We start from the raw sequence: 19,525 nt of genomic DNA, 5'->3' as shown, positions 1-19,525 counted from the left end.
ATTACACCCAGTGTCGACAAAATGATAAAACCTCGCCCTATCGTCGCTTTTATCGCGGCTATCGTTGTCCCCATCGTTTCTAATGGATTAATTCAAACAAAACCTATCATTGTGGGAGCCCCTAGCTTGCTTATCGTCCCCCTTCATAAAGAAATGGAAAATACGAGATGATGCTATCGGAGCCGGCGAGGTAGAGGAACGTGTACCACGGTGATAAGACATGGAGGGCTTGCCTTGGACATACATGATATCGCCCTTATCGCTCAGTGCTGTCCGCCAACGTAGGACAAATGCACAGATTTTCACCAAAATATAACTTACAAAAATAAAATTGATATTTTCTATGTTTAACTTATCTCGAAATGCCACTGTAAAATTTAAACTTAAAATGCCCAGCCCATATGGAGAAAAGTGTTTTTTAGGCAGAATGTAAATATATTACTCAATGATCTGGTATACACCCCTCCCTGGCAAACGAAGGAATTTAAACTGAGATGTGGGTGATAAGCGCCTTGAGAACACGATGCTATCTGACTTCCCTGATAAAAACCCGAGTGACTATATTGGCCGACTCTGTTCAGCAGGGAAACGCCTGTCTTTGCCGATACAGCTCTGATAACGAGAAACGCTGGAATTTCACAGTCGTAATCGCAGATAGAGAAATTTCCGAATTACAAATTAAATCTATAAATATACATTTCGTAATCTCCCCGTAACACCTGTTGGTAGAGTTACCGATTGTCTGTTTGAAACATTTGCTGTCGACAATCACATCTGAAGATGTTAGCAGTGTCTATCCAAACTATTGCGCAACCCGTAGCACCCCCAACCCCCAACCTCCTCCTCCCACCCCCTATGCATGTGAGTCTGCATGTTATACCTATATGCCCGAGGTGAGACGACGTGTTGGGCACTGCGGACTGGAGGCGGATCTTGGTCGCAGCTGGGCGAACGGAGAACAAGTCCACATTTATCTCTACAGACAATCTCCCTGTCATTTTGATAAATGACAGAATTGGCCTTGACGTCACTTTTAACTTTAATGTAATCCTGTTCACGTTATTCTATACATGCACTATACACAAATCTCCTGATCGACCCATCTTCCCTTGAGAGGTATCCAAATATGGGCCTGATTTGCCTTGATTACAGACCGATTAGTGTTTTTTTGACAAGGTTCAAATTTTCTTGAAACATTTCACGGCAGGCTGGCTGCTGGCTGTGTGCCTGTTGACTGTATCATCTGTGGTCGTGGGTATATAATGTGATATTTTACATCTATCTTACGATAGCCCTGGTACCATATGTGGCTATACTGTAATCCATACAGACATCATGTTAAAGTTTGTCAGTTTGTTTGTTAATATAGTACGACGGCGGTCTGGAAATAATCGAGTCTGGTTCAGGCAAGCCGGTGATTGATATCATGAGCATCTATCCACGCAATTGGCATACGATGACATGCATCAACCAAGTCAGCGAGCCTGACCATCCGATCCCGTTAGACGCCTCTTACGACAAGCATAGTCGATGTTATGGCAATCGTGGGTTGATGAAGACCTATTCTAAATTGGATGTTCACGGGTTGTAATGAGACGGTAGTGTCAGCGTGTCCATGCATAATGTATGAGTGTGAAAGGAAGTATTCCAACAAAACCACGTGAAAACTCGTAAATGTAGTTTGAGTATATGTAGTAAGTATCTATCAATATGAAGTCGTAAATAAATATAGAGTTCACCCCATCCCAACCTTACACTAACACCTACACCTACACCTACACCTACACCTACACCTACGCCTACACCTACGCCTACTCCTATTCCTACTACTACACACCCACGGCCGAAACCAACCCAAACCCTCTACACCCCCTACTACAATGTATATGTTGATTCTGTTAAAATAAACAGTGATATGTGGCTTGACTCGTGCTATACAACACCGAGTTTGGTCCCCTGGGGGGACACGGAATACAATAAATATACAATATGAATAGGCTGAGCCACACGTTGGCAGTGATACATTGTGGCACCATCCTGGCAGGGGATGCAGATCGGACGCTGATGTACCACGTCACCAGGTGTATCACCTGTCTTACTCTGTGACGGCCGATTACAGGTGTAATACAGAATATGTCAATGGGAATTGTCGCTCCCTTGATCAGGATACATCTGATATTTATCGCAAGGCTATCTTTCATCTACAGGACACCCCCTTAACTTTGAGGAGGTTTGCACGTGCGGGAGTTATCACACTATATTTACCTCAAGGCTGGGCGCATGCGCCTCTGACCTGGGGTCTGTTTATTGATTGCCCTATTCGAGCACCAAATTTGATTGTTCTCGACGTAAAAACAGAAACGGGGAAGTATTTCAGAGGGGGAAATAATTATAAATATTTTTTGTTGCTATTTTTTTCATTATGTCTTGTGCTTCCACCTCAATACAAAGTCCGGACTATACACTCGAAATACACAGTTCAATATTATCAAGGTGTTATTTGGTGAGTAACTGCATCGACGATACAGCATATATTGAACTATAATATTTAAATAATACTTTTTCCATTTAATATCAGTATTTATTCACATCAATTCAGCTGTACTACTACACGAATTATTCTAAATATAGGCATTAATGTACGCGAAATATTTTATATACCAACACAGCCTTTCAACAACCCTTCATACAGATTCAGTCAGAAGGTGTCGATATTGAAACAAAGTATCTTTGATACGATTATCCTTACACATGATGTGCCCCCTAAATGTATAGATATATGTTGTTTCCTAGTTGAATGCTGTTTCATCACCGATAAGATACGAGCAAGGAAAATTAGAGTTTTACTACACTATGCGATGTGATACACATATTCATAGCCACGCCTGGGGGATAGGTAGCAAAAGTACCCGGTGATGCGTGTTGTTCTATTTGTGTTTCACAAAACGGATCTCATCTGAACGGAGAGATACAGCGTGTTACTGCGGCGTTACGACGTGTGGAACGCCACAACGGTGTAGCAACATGTTGGAAAACAATCATACATATTACCAGTAAATATGTTTTATCAGTTTCCTCCTGATAAGTTTCTATGTGATAACTTGGTAATATGAGAGTGAATAGAAAGCCCAATCTACAGGCATACAAATATATTAACAGGTAAATCACTTATCTTCAATAGAACACGCGCGATTCAATCTATCTACACCAGCTGTCTCGCAACAACTAAAGGAACAAAAAACGAACTTGATTAAACAAAATGGAATTTTCCATATCTATTGAAATATTGTTGCCAAATATGAACCAAATCGAACTTCATACATGTATGTTAAACATGTTCAAATAAACCATAAAAAGATTCTCTAAAGACCGAAATTATTGTTGCCAAATATGAACCAAATCATGCACGTCTCTTCAACATGTTCAATTAAACCATATGAAACAGACCCATATCTTTATTGCTGTCAACTGTGAATCTATTCGAACATGTATGTTCAACATGTTCAATTAAACCATTTGAAACAGACCCATATCTTTATTGCTGTCAACTGTGAATCAATTCGAACCTCATGCATTTATGTTCAACATGTTCAATTAAATCAATTAAAACATTTCCAACCTTCGCAAAAGGCCCATATCATTATTGTTGCCAAATATCAACCAAATCGAACCTCATGCACGTGTGTTCACCATTGTTGGTCCAGTAGCCAAAGAACAACAACCATCCCGCCTACTCTTCTATATAAATCACTCACCCCCACGCAATCGGTCAGTCCATGAGATATATAGCATAAAAACTTTACATTGCTAAAGGTAAAGTTCTACCCCAATATCTACTGCCAAGTAAAGTTCACTTGTACGTAAGTGATTGTGCTATGATGGATACGCCTGGGTGGCATATCGGGGTTATGACTACATACGTCACTCTAACATATGCGAATGGAAATAAATAACGGAACGGTTATAAAAGAATTATGCACCTCAATTAAAATGTGAATGTGTAATTAGCACATCATACACTCAAAACAAACTCAGTGGGATATTCATATGCTGTATTTTCACTGAACTCGCCATTCAAGATTATTCCTCAATATTTCTATGCGTTTGCTTTTCTCATTAGAATCAATTTCTAAAAACACTATGCGGGTTTCGATGGCCCCATCTCCAAACGCACGTACAAAGTTATGGAACAGACTGTTGCACTATCAGGCATATCAATACACCCAAAGAATGCCACAGGCACATTAAATTTCAGATGTAAAGATCAGAGATCAATTCAACTTTCATATTCGGGGTGTCAAATTCGCCCCTCTCTGCGTTTCTTATCTGCATTTGATTCAGCCGATATCGCCAATGCCTCGGGGTCGGATAACCTTTCAAGTATGTAGATGTGCCCCTAGGTACACCTAAAATAATGCACGTTCGGAGAACTGGTTATCGCCGAATAGTCATTGTAAAAGAGTATTTCTTACCAACGCAAGCTATTTCCAAGCGATATTAACTAACCCAACTTGATACAGGTGATATTCCAGGAGGTCGTTCAAGCTATATCATTATCTGGAATCGTGCGCAATAGGGTGATTTGTGATTGTTACAAAAACCAAACTTTATAGCCAAGTGGACTCGAGGCTTTACTGAATATCATTGACGAGGGTAGTCGGATTACAACGATCAGAGCGGAAATACCAATGCCACATGAAAGGGTGATACTACAAAACCAGAGTGAATAATCCCGAGTGATTTGAAATAATGCACATCAGCGGTAGACGTCACCCGTTATGGAGATGATCATCAAATTTAGAACCAACGATGTTGAGCTTGCCAACATTCAAGCCCACTGGAGTTCAGACATTTCCGAAACGTCAAGCGGAGTGAGAAAGCTTTTACGCCGCTTTTTACAAATATATACTAGTATTCTAGCACAATTGAGGCGGGGGACACAAGATTACTGGACGCAGTGAATGGGTTTTAATAACGATTTCGGACTTGCCGATTATTTAAATTTGTTTGCCCAATTTGTCTTTCATTTATCACCTTGGCCTCCGACGTTGAACTATTTTCAAAGACATGCACAGCACATATTATGGTAGGTTGAGAGGGGAGTAACAGTATAAGAATGCATGTGCTTTAAACTTTTTCACAGGAAACTGAACAGGCTATCACGCCAGCGATCGTTATGCCAAAACCTATACAAAGTATTTACCCCCACCCCCACCCTCTTCCTTCTCTCTTTCGTAAAAGGCGACAAAACGATCGCGAATCGATGGTCAGCATCGGTGACTTGGTTGATTGCGCGTCGTACCCCGAAGAATCGTTGATAATATATATATATTATCAACGATGTATGTATTGTGTCATTTTCCTGTGATAACGATAAGTCGAAACTACCATAAGAAACAGGGAAATAAAACATAAGTCGATTAAATTCGTTTTATTTAATCAATATCTTTCATCACTTGCCGTACTGAAGTAAGTTAAGTTTGTTTAGACATTTTATTTGGCTCTTTATGAATGATTTTATCAATTGTCTCGTTGAGTTAAATGCATTTGGGCGTCGGTAAATCGTCCTATGTACTAAACTTGTTTGAAAGAGTTGTGATGCAGACACACAACATGGCGACAGACGCTGATGTTATCGATTTCCGAACTGATTCACAATTAGCGACAGTTTGGCTTCACAACTAACTGATCGCCGTTTTCTTTGTTTTAAATAGAGTATTTTGTTCTTCCTAATGATAGAGATAGATAGCATCCCCAGCGTTCGCGCAGTTTCACTAGTCTTGCATATATATGCAATACTGTCGTTTTCTTCACGAATGATAGTGGAATACTTTCTTCCTGCCTTTCACATATCCGATGCAACTGTCACGTGATCTACAGATCAATACAGATTTTTTAAAATCTACATATGAAGGGTAATATTAGGCTGAGCTTTTATTAAAAAGTCCCAAAGCAGCGCTAAGCCCAGTTTTGACTGATTCCGTTTTATTCTTATTGAAATCCGGTGATCGGACTTGTCTTAACCATAATTAAGAACATTTCCGGGGAGTGATCCGAATCTGTCAAAAAGCGGACATTTGATCACAAGATGCCATGTCGTGCGGCTTGAAATGTTTCTTGACAAATTGTCGAGTACACTGGTGATGTTTGACACCTCGATTAGTATATGTTAGAAAGGAGCACACTCATCATTTACAGAAACTGAACAAATCTAGACTTGCAAAAGTATTGTAGAATTGCATAGGAGATACTTAGCATATGTTTTCCAGTGTGACAAGGCTAAAGTTACAGCCTATGATACATACCGTTACTAACCACGCCAGCTGATGCACTACTACTATGTATCCTACGTTCATCTGTTACTTACCGGACATTACTACCTAGAAAATTGGTTTTCATAAATAATTCCATACCCGGATGCGTTCGTTAAAAATGAAAATGAGCTTTAAACCATATTACATTAAATAGGTGGTAACTTTGTGGGGGAATGAAACAACATGCATAAGAGAAAACCAGATTTTCGAGATACAACATGATTGATCATTTAAGATAGCTGGGGGAGGATTAGGTGCATTTTACACACCAAAGAGGTAAACGTCTAGGATCTGCAAGACTTTTGGCTTTTCTCCCACAATAAGCTGTCCTAACGTTTTCTTTTTTGTTTAACGCCGCACCCAGCAATATTCCAGCGGTATGACGGCGGTCTGTAAATAATTGAGTCTGGACCAGACAATCCAGTGATTGACATCATGAGCATCGACCTTCGCATTTGGGATACGATGACATGCATCAACCAAATCAGCGACCATGACCAGCCGATCCGGGCGGTTTGTCGTCTCTTACGACAAGCACGGGTTGCGGAACACCGATTCTAACGGGACTTGTCCTTACTGTTATACTTTATGTTTAAAGAGGCGTTCAAGGGAAGTCACTCTACAAAAGACTTAAACGCTGTGCAGCAAGACGTCACGATCCCATCATCACAATGATGTAATATTCAGACCTTTCAAGATTGTTTTATCTGACGGGTGATGTGTGTAGTCTAAAGATTGTATCGTTATCTCTTACGTGTGATGAAATATGTATGAAAATTCAGACTCGATATGAATGTACACCTGACAATGGATGTCATATTTGGCCTAAGTTGATACTGTTTATAGTTACTAATTTTACCAGTATCATCGACTAGGACAACTCTCGTTGTTCCACAGTTAACTGATAGCGCCACGACTGACAGATCGAGGGTAAGGTAGCTCAACAATATGTAACACAAGATTGTGGATCGTATTGTTATCCTGTTCCTTGCGTCTCTTTCAGCCGACCCTTAACACACAATGTAACTCTTACTGCCTATCCTTAAAACACAATGTAACTCTTTCTTCCAACTCTTGCAACACATTGTAACACATTGTAACTTTTTCTGCCTACCCTTAAAACACAATGTAACTCGTTCTTCGTACTCTTGCAACACATTGTAACTCTTTCTTTCTAACTTTGCAACGCAATGCAACTCCTTCAGCCTATTCTTAAAACACAATGTTACTCTTTCTGCCTACCCTTAAAACACAATGTAACTCTTTCTTCCTACTCTTGCAACACAATGTAACTTTTTCTGCCTACCCTTAAAACACAATGTAACTCGTTCTTCCTTCCTTTGCAACACAATATAACTCTATCTGCCTACCCTTAAAACGTAATAGAATTCTTTCTGTCTACCTCGGCAACATAATGTAACTATTTCTGCCTACCTTTGCAACGCATTATAACGCTTTCTGTTTACTTTTGCAACACAATATAACTCTCTATCTCCCTCTCCTTGCAACACAATGTCATTCTTTCTTCCTACCCTTGCAACACAATGTACCTGTGTCACCATACGCGTGAAGCGTCTTAATATAACGCTTTCTGCCAACCAGCCATTTCAGCCTCTCATCTGACATGAATGAATGAGTGAAATAATGTTATGAGCCCAAGGTAACAATAATCCACATCAATCCGTCAATAATTCGACTATGGCCAGGTACTACTTGGTGATACTGGGGACCTATTCTGACCGGGAAACGTCCCTCGTCCCAGGTACACATTAATGACCACTGGTCTGTCAGAGCAATAAACGTACTCGCACAGCATCTTCAAAATAGTGACAATCATTTCAGTTTCCACCCAAGTGTTAGAATGTAACTGAAACATTACTGAAACATTCACGTGCTTCGCAAACCTATGCATCTCAATCCTTATATGAAAATGCATATTTGTATAGATGTTCCTCGTAGGTGATTTAATACTGCCAAAGGATAGCGATAATGAGGTATAAATTTGTCCGTTGTCTTATCAGCGAAATCTACATGTAGAATTCAATGCCTGTGCCCTACCACTACCAACATCCATCACGAGTCGTGTCTTCAAATTGCTATCGTGGGATCTACATACCATAGATCTTATCACACCCTTATAGCTCCACAGGTATGCACAAGTATTTATCATTAGCATCACTTGTAACTATCTAATATATAATTAACATTAATTATTTTTTAAAACAAACACTCGTAGTGCTATTTATTATGCTAGCGGGGTGTTCCACGCAGCAGGACGTGTCTCAGAGTTAACAAAGATATATCACCTAAGATCCAATTAATGCGAAGAGGGGTTACATATAGGGTCCCTAAAATGGTTTCCACATAACTACTTGACGCCTAAGTAGTAATTCTACATGGACTATATCAAAAACGATATTTTGTTTTCTTTTGACGAACAGCTATATCGATTGAAGTGTACACGAATTGGAAGATATACAAGTCTCATTCGTACAGTATGACCTGGAAACCCCTTGCAAAATGCACCTATGCATCCTTCAACACAAGTAACACATGTCATTGTGACAGACTCGGCACCACATTCGTGACCACTCGTGCCATTCCGGAACAAGTCGAATGGCGACTCGTGTCTCCTTCGTGGCCATTCTGTCAACTTGGATGTCTCTTGGCGCTATCGGGCGTAGACAAATGTATAGTCAACTAGATGTAACACATCCGCCTTCGACTTGTAAGTTTACAGGGATACTTAATAAATATAATACGACTGTCATTCGCATCTACTTGTTATTCACATTGGTGACTGTCACTTTGGTATATTTTGAGATACCAACTACACATATAAACAAAAACTACTAAGGCGGGACTCTTTGACTAATTGTCAAGCGCCATTCTGATCGATATGAGTATTTGCCTCGACATCCATGTTGTATCATCGATACCAGAGCAGATACGACAAACGAATCGTCGACACTTGTGTTCCTATCGAAACCCGACTCTCTTGTCGACGCTAGCGTCATCTGCATATACCTCGACACCTCGATATTTCATCTACCTGCGAATTACGTGGAAACGCTGCACCACCTCGTGATGTCCTTCCGACAGCAGTGTATAGCACGTTAGCGCGCTCATCAAAAAAGCATATCGCATATGCGCGCATCTGTTCCAAACCAGAGATCCTGTTACTTGATGTGACACAATAACACATCCTTGACGTATTTTCGACACCAGTACGTCCGCCCTGCATTATCATATCACCGCCAATGATGACGTCAACAATGACACCTGTGCATCCAAGCATCAGCGCGTTGGCGTGTGCGTTAGAAACGCTTGTGGCCATGATTATGATTAGTCGCATATTCCCTTATGCAGGGGGTCCATGTGCGGTTCTCAGTCAACATCACTTTTATTATGTATTTTTACATGCTTGTCGTAAGAGGCGACTAACAGGACCGGGTGGTCAGCCTCGCTGATTTGGTTGATGCACGTCATCGTATCCCAATCGCGTAGATCGATGCTACTGATGTCAATCACTGGATTGTCTGGTCCAGACTCGATTATTTACAGACCGCCGTCATATAGCTGGAATATTGCTGAGTGTGGCGTTAAACAACAAACAAACATATGGTCAGATAAGACATTTTCTCGCCGCGAATAGTTACAAGACTGATGATGTGTCGCTGAGCAATAGTTAATCACTCACTCAATCGGTAGGAACTGACAGCATCGACTAGATGGTTTGCGACATATGTTTACACGTTTACCTTATGCAAGGTGATGTACACAATAAGCACCATATGCCAGGTCAGCAGTGACAGTGGTGCTGGTGCCCAGGGGCACATAGCTTAACCCTAGCAAGGCTAAGGGTGACGCCTCTTTTTCGTCTCTGGACCAAAGCGTATATAGCCATGGTCATTTGATTCAGTCATAAATACAAACAACAGTAATTAATGAGAAGAGACAATACAAATAAATATACAATATAATCGTAATGAGAATTAACAGTGGGCATTAGCATATAATAAGTAATGGCAATTATGTTATTTTATACTTGTTATGTCATGGCTACATGGTAATGAGGCTTTAGATTTAAATGTTCAGACAAACGTTGTCCTGAATACCATCGACACCCCCTCAACAGCCAAATACCAATATACAATTATTGCCAGAAGTTGTATGGTTCAAATATAACCATGGTGAAAAAAATACAAATGATAAACTATAAGAATCGACATCAGTGCATCCCACGGATGTCTGTCTAAGATTGTAAAGGTAATTTTATCCACACAGTTATACTGCATCCCATTGACACCGACTACAGGATTCCTCATTGAATATCTACCATTATATAAGTACTTATATCTACACTGTTTTTCTACATCCCAATGACACCGACTACAGGATTCCTCATTGAATATCTACCATTATATAAGTACTTATATCTACACTGTTTTTCTACATCCCATTGACACCGACTATTTGATTCCTCATCGAATATCTACCATTGTGTAAATACTTATATCAACACAGTTATACTGCATCCCATGAACACTGACTACATTATTCCTCATTGAATATCTACCATTGCATAAGTACTTATATCCATATATAGTTATACTGCATCATATGAACAAATACAAAGGATTCCTCATCGAATATCTACCATTTTATAAGTACTTATATCCGCACAGTTATGCTGCATCCCATGAACATCGACTATTTCACTCCTCATCGAATATCTACCATTGTACAAGTACTTAAGTACCCCATGGACATCGACTACAGGATTCCTCGGCGAATGTATGCCATTGTATATAAAGTACTCATATCCACAGTGTTATATTGAGTTGCCTGCTACATATGTATGTAAACAAATCAAAATGCAGGCAAATTTATCATGTGAATGTGTCCTTGCAAATACTTTCTTATTCACATTTTTCAATTTAATTCATTTTTAAATGTTTGTGGGAAAACAAACGTGTGTAGTTATTCAAGAAACCCCACTGAACAACTTAAGACGTAGATATCAATATCTGTATAAAACATTTACAAATTAATTGGTCAAAAAGTAGAACAATTTTCAATTGCAATGCCAGAACATTATCTTATCTGTTTATAAAACATAAAACATATCCAGTCTGCCACTCATTGTCTACAGCAATGTGATATGTCACTCTTTTTAGGAAGTTATATTTACTCGACAACACATTCAACTTCGAGAATACTTTGGGGCGTCTCTCACTGAAACACAACGAACTACCCAACATATTAAACGGAAGTAAAAAATATCAACTAAACGACCAATCACGACCGAATATATCTTTGTGATGTAGACACAAGTGATTTTAGAAATGACAAAATATGTGAAACTGTACAAGGCTATTAGTGTATGTAGTTTAGCTTAAAATCGCATTACTATGAAATCACATTTGTTTTGAGTGTTTGTCGAAACCAGGTGTATGGTCAGAAAATGCTACTCTTTTCCGGGTACGTTTTTTTTCGATGTGTCGTTAGTAAGAGTATCAGGTTAAATTGATTTATAACACTCACACAACGCTCAGTGTCTTGTCTGCTTCACACCGAGTGCTAGCTGGAGCTAGCTGGAGATAGATGCGTGTTTAGAGGGGCCATACACAGACGAGGGTTACTGCCGGTCACTTTTACTAAGTGGTGTATGAGAATATCAATGTCGGCCTGGGTTAGGGTTGTTTGTTTTGTGATAAAGCGTGTGACTGCGAATTCTGTCATCAAACCCCTTGGTCATAGATACAGGGAAATCACGAAGGATTCCTCAATCACGGGCTGATAGGCCAACATGTGAGACGATGTGTATAAGTGAGCCCCCACGATGGTGGGAGATAAGGGACAATCGTCCCATGTCACCACTGGGTTGTGTGCTACAAAGGACTCGTCCCCGGCTATGTGTTATACGTCCATAGCGATGTTTAACGACAGCTAAGTAGCTATCAAGCGACGACGTAGGGTGGGTGGGGGATATTTCGTACTTTCCGTGTGGCCATTCACGTTTTGAATAAAATCAGTCGTGGTTCGTCTAAACTGTATATAGTCTAGATGAACTGTGTGATGCATATAAAGTGGCATAGGTTAACCGGTCGTAATTGAGGTATTAATTTGTTTACGAATATCATGCTCCGTTTAGCAGTATCGCTTTAACGATACACAAAGACCAGCCATTAAAAGATAAAGCATGATAGTTCTAACATCTAAAAAAGGGATTGGTGGGATTATGTGGTAGTCATTGCGTAATCGCTCGATCGCTTGGATATTGTGCAAAAATGTCGACAGCTTGAGTTAAATGAACAAGCCTGTAAGCTGTGTGATATTTACGACTCATGCGAGTCGTGATCTTACATTCAGAATGTCACAAGCTTGACACCCTTGTCGGCGTGGGAGAGGAAGCGGCATACGACAAAAGTACATATGCAAGCACGATGAAGCTTTGGCGGCATGTGACTTAATTTGTTGTTGATATTTTACCAGTTAATTTGTAACCTTACTCTTAATTTGTAAATGTGTTCAACCACTTGCTAGTACAACTGAACCATATTGAAAATGTGACATCAAAACCATACATATATTTGGTACACCCACACGAAGATAAATCCTGGATGTTGTGTACATACCTCAAACAATAGTAAATGACTGAATGACAACAAATCCAACCGATTTGGTTTCCGATAGTTTCGTTATCTTACAACGATGAAGGCACGGGGAAAACCAAACAAATATAAACATAACCAATAAAAAATAAACTGTTCAATTTCAGGAACAAGAGACATCATTCATTGCCTGACAACGAAACACATTTTGGCAAGGCACAAACGTTGAATATTAATTTCAGCAACCGTCAAAATCATTTGAAAAATATAAATATATAGTTGTATCAACTTGTTTGAATCACACATGTTTGAATAACCCTATGTATATATGTCAATAGGGCCACACGTTCTCAGTCGTGTGATAGCTTTACCGTTACAGATGTGTCGTCTGCTAGCTCAATCCAGGCAAGTCCACAACACGGCAATACAACAACCGTCACAGCAGTCCACTGTTTTACTGTAGATGTTTGAAATCCGGTAAACACACATCACGCTAATCCAAATGACTGATAAACCAAATACTTACATTTCAAAGGCTTTGGATTTGATTGTTTTCGCCGGGACATCGTACACAATGTAACCGTTCCCGAGTTGTATATGAAAGTTCCATGCACGGCAGGTCAATGCGCTGTGACCCCGTATTTGCGGTCTGTTCGACTGCGCCGTGACCTCTCAGAGGTCAGTGTTGATGCGAAGTTCCGTCGAGTTTCAAGCAATGTAAAACACTAGCTGAAATCACTCGCATTGTTCGCTACAGCGAAGTGGACTCCAAATCGAGGCGGATTTATCCGAGATATAATCTGTATGCTGGGTCGACTCGGTAGCGGGATGACTCAAATTATGTATGCGGGCCTTATCAGGCTTATCTACTGATGTTATCTTATCGTGTGCCGATCGCGCCATTCATCTTGTGTTATCAACGGCCGTGTCATAGAAATGGCGGACTGCACTGCCGGAGTTACCCTGTTTTCGCAAAACAAAAGGTCGGCCAAGGGAGTTACACCGTATCTGATCCTACGATGAGGGCCGACAATCGCCTATGTTATTTGTGCAGCTGTGATGAGAGATAGGCAAGTTCGCGACAAGAGACGTGCTTCTATCTTCAATCAAAAATATGAGCCCGCCATTCGCCGAACGGAGATAAGACTTTTTTAATAAAAAGCAGACAGATGGAAACTGATACGGTCCAACAAAAATACAATCAGCATGAACTGACAGTGTAGAGGCCTTAGCGATTAAAAGCCTGATACCCTAGATCCAACAGTTTTGCCGATCGATAAGGGTAGCATAAAATAAAATATTTCAGTCTCATTCATGTAAAGCATTGCCCGTATGCATCTTCGAAACAGGTGTGTGTCTTATTCGGTGTTATGTTCATGGGTATAGATGTTATCGTAAGTCGTTTATGATTGAAGTAGACTCCGCCGTATGTCTTGGGCATTAAGCAAGGATGTGCCAGACCCATTTCATACAGAAATGATTATATGTTATTCCGATTATCATAATACATAATGACAGCAACACACAAGACTGTAGATGTCTATCTTGTGTACGCAGGAACACATTCCAGAATAAGATGAACAATTCCTTTTAAGAACCCATTTCAGGTATTTAATTCAATATGAGTTTATTAATTCAATAAATCAATTTAAATGTTATCCCAACACGGGAATGTGAAAAGATTGTATTATATCTACAGTTTTCTGACATTCTTAACAGACCTATATCGATCCGCGGAAGCGCGTCTACAAGGTGTAGAGATAAGGCAAGAAGTTCCGGACGAGGGCGTAGTGATGCTTATCTCATTCAGTCAACTATACTTTTGACGGCTCAACAGTGCCCAATGACTACAGAAAGGTTATCTTCGGGCTTCTCCGCCAACCACGTGACAGTACGTTGCCAGTTCTGATCATGAATGCGTCTTCACAAGTCGTTGTCATCTTTTATACTCCTATCGCAAATGACAAGTCACTTCCATCCCGTGTTAAAGAGTAGATATACCAATCGATAATTGAAAGTCATATAGAAGGGAAAGTCTTAATTGGTTAACATTTCAGGCCGTCGCGTTGTTTAAGAATCTCGTGTGATCCGAAGCTGGACTCGAGTGGCCTAATCGTCCGAGGAGCCGCAATCGGGTGTGCAGAGTTGCGTCCCTTGGGGTGTTGCAAGAGCCCATGGTCGTGGGTTCGAATCCCGGTCCGCCCTGATAATATTTTAGAATTTGTTGGCACCATATCCGTGCTAGTGGGTTTCACGAAAGTTGAAATGTCAAAGACCTACATCACCACGGGCTTCTATCCGTATCAACGTTTAACCTGACACTCTGAAACCTGATATACATTTCAAAGAGGCGTTAATCCCAACTCACTCAATCACTCACTCACTCACACGCTATGATCCGAAAATGTATAACCTCTTTATATCAGTAATAATAAACCCGGATAAATCCGCCCTATCTGACAATAAATACTTTTACAGGACGGTAATTAACAGAGGTGTATCCCACACCCGCTGGTATGAATGTTGGCGACTAGCTGTTATTGTTACATGGCATGAGCAAATGTTTAAATAGTTCCCTTGCCAAGAGTTCGGGCGGCGAAGATAAGCAGTCGCCTGGGCCTCGCCTTGATAACAGAGCGATAAGATTCAGAGATGTATTGCGAAGCGCGCCGATTCAGATAGCCCCACGAAAATAGGAGACCTTTATCAGATATGACGCACGCGGGTAATCACGTGGTATCCGTAGGATATCGGCTCGGCGTATGCGATAAGCCGGAGATAGATTTATGGATAAGGTGTTTCTGATAAGATGGGAGTCTGCATCCCTCCCAAATTGTGTTGTGTGGGAGCAGACGGCGTCCTCCAGACGACCTTCACCCACCATCGGGAAATAAAGCCGCACTGAATGGGAAACAGATATGCAAGCGATAGCGAGGGATACCGTAAACAGTCGAAAAGCCCGTGGACATAAGGACTCCAGTTGATGACGTTTGTTGGGACGAAGTGTATATATTTGTCCGTTCCGTTGGATGTGCCCGTGTGGAGAGTGTCCGCCGCATTCGGAAGTGCTCAAGACGACTAAATGTGGATCGGATGAGCACAATGGCTGATTGGTATGGGTACATGGATATGACACACATTCAACTTATTATGCTGTGTTATCGTGGCCAGTGAGAGTAAGTGAGTGTGAGGTTAGATGATGGCAATGTTCCAGAAATATCTTGGAGACACCATGATCAGAAATTGGTTGGTTGGTTTGTTGTTTAACGCCGCACTCAGCAATATTCCAGCTATATGACGCCGGTCTGTAAATATTCGAGTCTGGACCAGACAATCCAGTGATTAATATCATGAGCATCGACCCACGCAATTGGGATCGATTACATGCATCAGCCAAGTCAGCGAGCCTGACAACCCGGTCCCGTTAGTCGCCTTTTACGACAAGCATAGTCACCTTTTTACGGCAAGCATGGGTTGCTGAAGACCTATTCTACCCCGGAATCTTCACGGGTCCCATGATCAGCAATATTCCAGCTGTATGACGGCGGCCTGTAAATATATCAATCTAGACCAGACAATCCAGTGATTGACATCATGAGCATCGACTTACGCAACTGAGATACAATGACATGTAACATTCAAGTCAGCAAGCTTGACCACCCGATCCCGTTAGTCGCCTCTTACGACAAGCGTGGGTAGCTGAAGACCAAGTCTAACCGGGATCTTCACGGGGCGTCATCCATATAGGAATATACGTTATCAAACAGGCCATACATCGACGGTCATACTATCGACCACTGGTTCCATGCTCGATTGCTTGCCGTAAATTGTGACACTATCAACCACGGCATGACAACCCATGTAACTATCAAAACTCACTGAAATGAGTGATTGAGTGTCAGTTATACTTGAGATGAAAGGCCAGAGGGATACAGGTCGTAGATTACCATTTCGATGAAAAATGCCAGCACGCGATCGGCGGATCCTTTCGCGTATAAGGGACATACGACGAATTCCGGATCCTGAGAACTCCGCTGGGTTTAACGCCGCTTTTAACAGTATTCCAGTTTTATCACGACGTATCAGCTTAATGTGGGAGGAAAGCCCGAAGTGATGCAGGTCTTAGACGTTTACCAATTCGGTGAAACCCACGAGCACGGGTATGGTGCTGACAAGCCTAAAAACATAATCGGGGTGAACCGGGATTCGAACCCACACTCATAGGTTTCTGGCGTGCCCAAGGGACGCAACTCTGCACAGCGAATCGCGGCGCCTTTAACGACTGGGCCACCTGTGCCCTCTAATGCAGTATGATGAACGATTCAGCTGTACTACTGATGTTAAAATTCTCTCTAATTTAAATATTTTCCCAGTTTGTAAGAATGGTTTATTCCAGGCGAAAGACATTATAAATAGACACTAAACATTGTACCCTTGTCGGGAAACGAACCCGAGTGTTAGGCCACTATGCTACCCACTTGCTCAACTGCGGATATAATGCAAAACCGGAAATGGTTTGGTAACGTCAGTGGTGGCCCGTGACGTTAGGGGGTAGAACAGGTCTTCAGCAACCTATACTTGCCGTAAAAGGCGACCATGCTTGTCGTAAGAGGCGACTTACATGTCATCGTATCCCAATTGCGTGGATCGATGCTCATGATGTCAACCACTGGATTATCTGGTCCAGACTCCATTATTTACAGACCGCCGTCATATAGCTGGAATATTGCTGAGTGTGGCGTTAAACAACAAACAAACGTCAATGGTGATTCAATAAATGTGAAGTCTATGTGGAAATGTTGAAACGAATACTTAAGGATTTAACTATTATCTCAGTCAATACCAACGCGACATTGTCTGACATTTTACGGCAGTTGATGCGACAGACATGTTGTAAAGACTAGGATAAACAGCTCAAGACATGCGCCCGTGCAGCCCGATGTGACCCGGATGTAGTGAAGGTTCTGGATTGCAGTGAAGGACATGTCATAGGCCATCTGTGGTTTATACCAGTCGCAGCGTCGCCACATGCCAGCATGCCAAGTGATGGAGCCATTGTTCGCCGTGCAGCTTTGACCTGTGCGTTTCTGAGAGGTACCCGGATGTACAGAAGTGTTTATGCATTCTTTGACACTTTGAGAAGTGTTAATACTTACAGTGCAGTGTTTATCTGTCTATACAAGTGGTAATGCTTTCAAAGTGTTTATGTTTACAAATGAGTGATGCTTATACAGAAGTATAATGCTTAAACAGAAGAGTTCGTGTTTACAAAGACAATATTGTGCTTACATTGAAGTGTAATTCTTAAAAAAGAAAGTTCAAGCTTACAGATGTACGTTTTAGTGTAATACTAATAAAGGCGAGTTCATGCTTACAGAGAAATGTTTCTGCTTAAAGTGAAGTGTAATGCTGATATGAATGTTGGTGTGTACACAGAAATGTGTATGTTTACAGAGAAATGTGTATGTTTACAGAGAAATGTGTATGTTAACAGATACATGTATATGTTTACAGATACATGTTTATGTTTACAGAGAAATGTGTATGTTTACAGAGAAATATTTATTTTTTTCAGAGAATATTTTATGTTCACAGAGAAATGAGTATGTTTACAGATTAATGTTTATGTTTACAGAGAAATGTGTAAGTCTACAGAGAAATGTGTAGGTTTGCAGAGAAATGTGTATGTTTACAGAGAAATGTGTATTTTTACAGAGAAATGTGTATGTTTTCAGAGAAATGTGTATGTTTACAGATTAATGTATATGTTTTCAGAGAAATGTTTTTGTTCACAGAGAAATGTGTATGTTTACAGAGAAATGTGTATGTTCACAGAGAAATGTGTATGTTTACAGAGAAATGTGTATATTTACAGAGAAATGTGTATGTTTACAGAGCTTACAGATGAATGTTGATGCTAACAGATTACAGTGAAATGTGTATACTTACAGGTAATTCTTTTTTTTAAGTGTTTACACTTACAGAGAAGTGTTTACACTTACATGGACGTGTTTATACTTACAGGGACGTGTTTAGACTTACAGAGAAGTGTTTATACTTACGTGGAAGTCTTTATACTTACAGGGACGTGTTTAGACTTACGGAGAAGTGTTTACACTTACGTGGAAGTGTTTATACTTACAGGGACGTGTTTAGACTTACGGAGAAGTGTTTACACTTACGTGGAAGTGTTTATACTAACAGGGAAGTGTTTGTACTTACAGACAAGTGTTTACACTAACAGATAAGTGACTTCAGAAAATATGTGGGATATCTGTCCATATCTGCTGGAGCATGTTTCGAAGTTCCTGGAGTGTCTGTGGAACACGTGGTTGACGTCGAAGGCGTCGATCCATCTCATCCCACATGTGCTCGATTGGTGAGAAATCAGGGGAGCGAGCCGGCCAGGGGATGACATTCATGTTGTTTTGTTGAAGGGGATCTTGAACAAGTCGAGCAATAATGACGTACGGTTTGTGAAGATATTCGTCGAAGGCCAGGGAAGCTTCTTGCAGCCACTGTTACTGGCTGGAATCGATTCCGTAACTGTGTTGTTCGAATCCAGTTGTCTTGTCGATTATTGGTTACGCGTTC

General features: G+C 40.8%; 1 protein-coding gene across 2 annotated transcripts in view; it reads right to left on the bottom strand.

Annotated features, from left to right (window-relative positions):
* Nucleotides 1-13,533, bottom strand: part of LOC139446576 (zinc finger protein ush-like) — a 48,211-nt gene extending 34,678 nt beyond the window's left edge. For both annotated transcript variants that reach the window (XM_071227873.1, XM_071227876.1), the window contains exon 1: nt 13,458-13,533. In XM_071227873.1, coding sequence (XP_071083974.1) covers nt 13,458-13,497 — 40 coding nt within the window. In that variant the 5' untranslated portion in view covers nt 13,498-13,533. The remainder of the gene's footprint in view (nt 1-13,457) is intronic.
* Nucleotides 13,534-19,525: the final 5,992 nt, after the last annotated feature.

The sequence above is a fragment of the Haliotis cracherodii genome, unplaced genomic scaffold (genome assembly GCF_022045235.1).
Source record: "Haliotis cracherodii isolate W230 unplaced genomic scaffold, xgHalCrac1.p SCAF_10, whole genome shotgun sequence".
In the NCBI taxonomy this organism is placed as follows: Eukaryota; Metazoa; Mollusca; class Gastropoda; order Lepetellida; family Haliotidae; genus Haliotis; species Haliotis cracherodii.
Note: the sequence above shows the minus strand (reverse complement) of the source record. Positions and strands in the feature narration are given on the sequence as shown.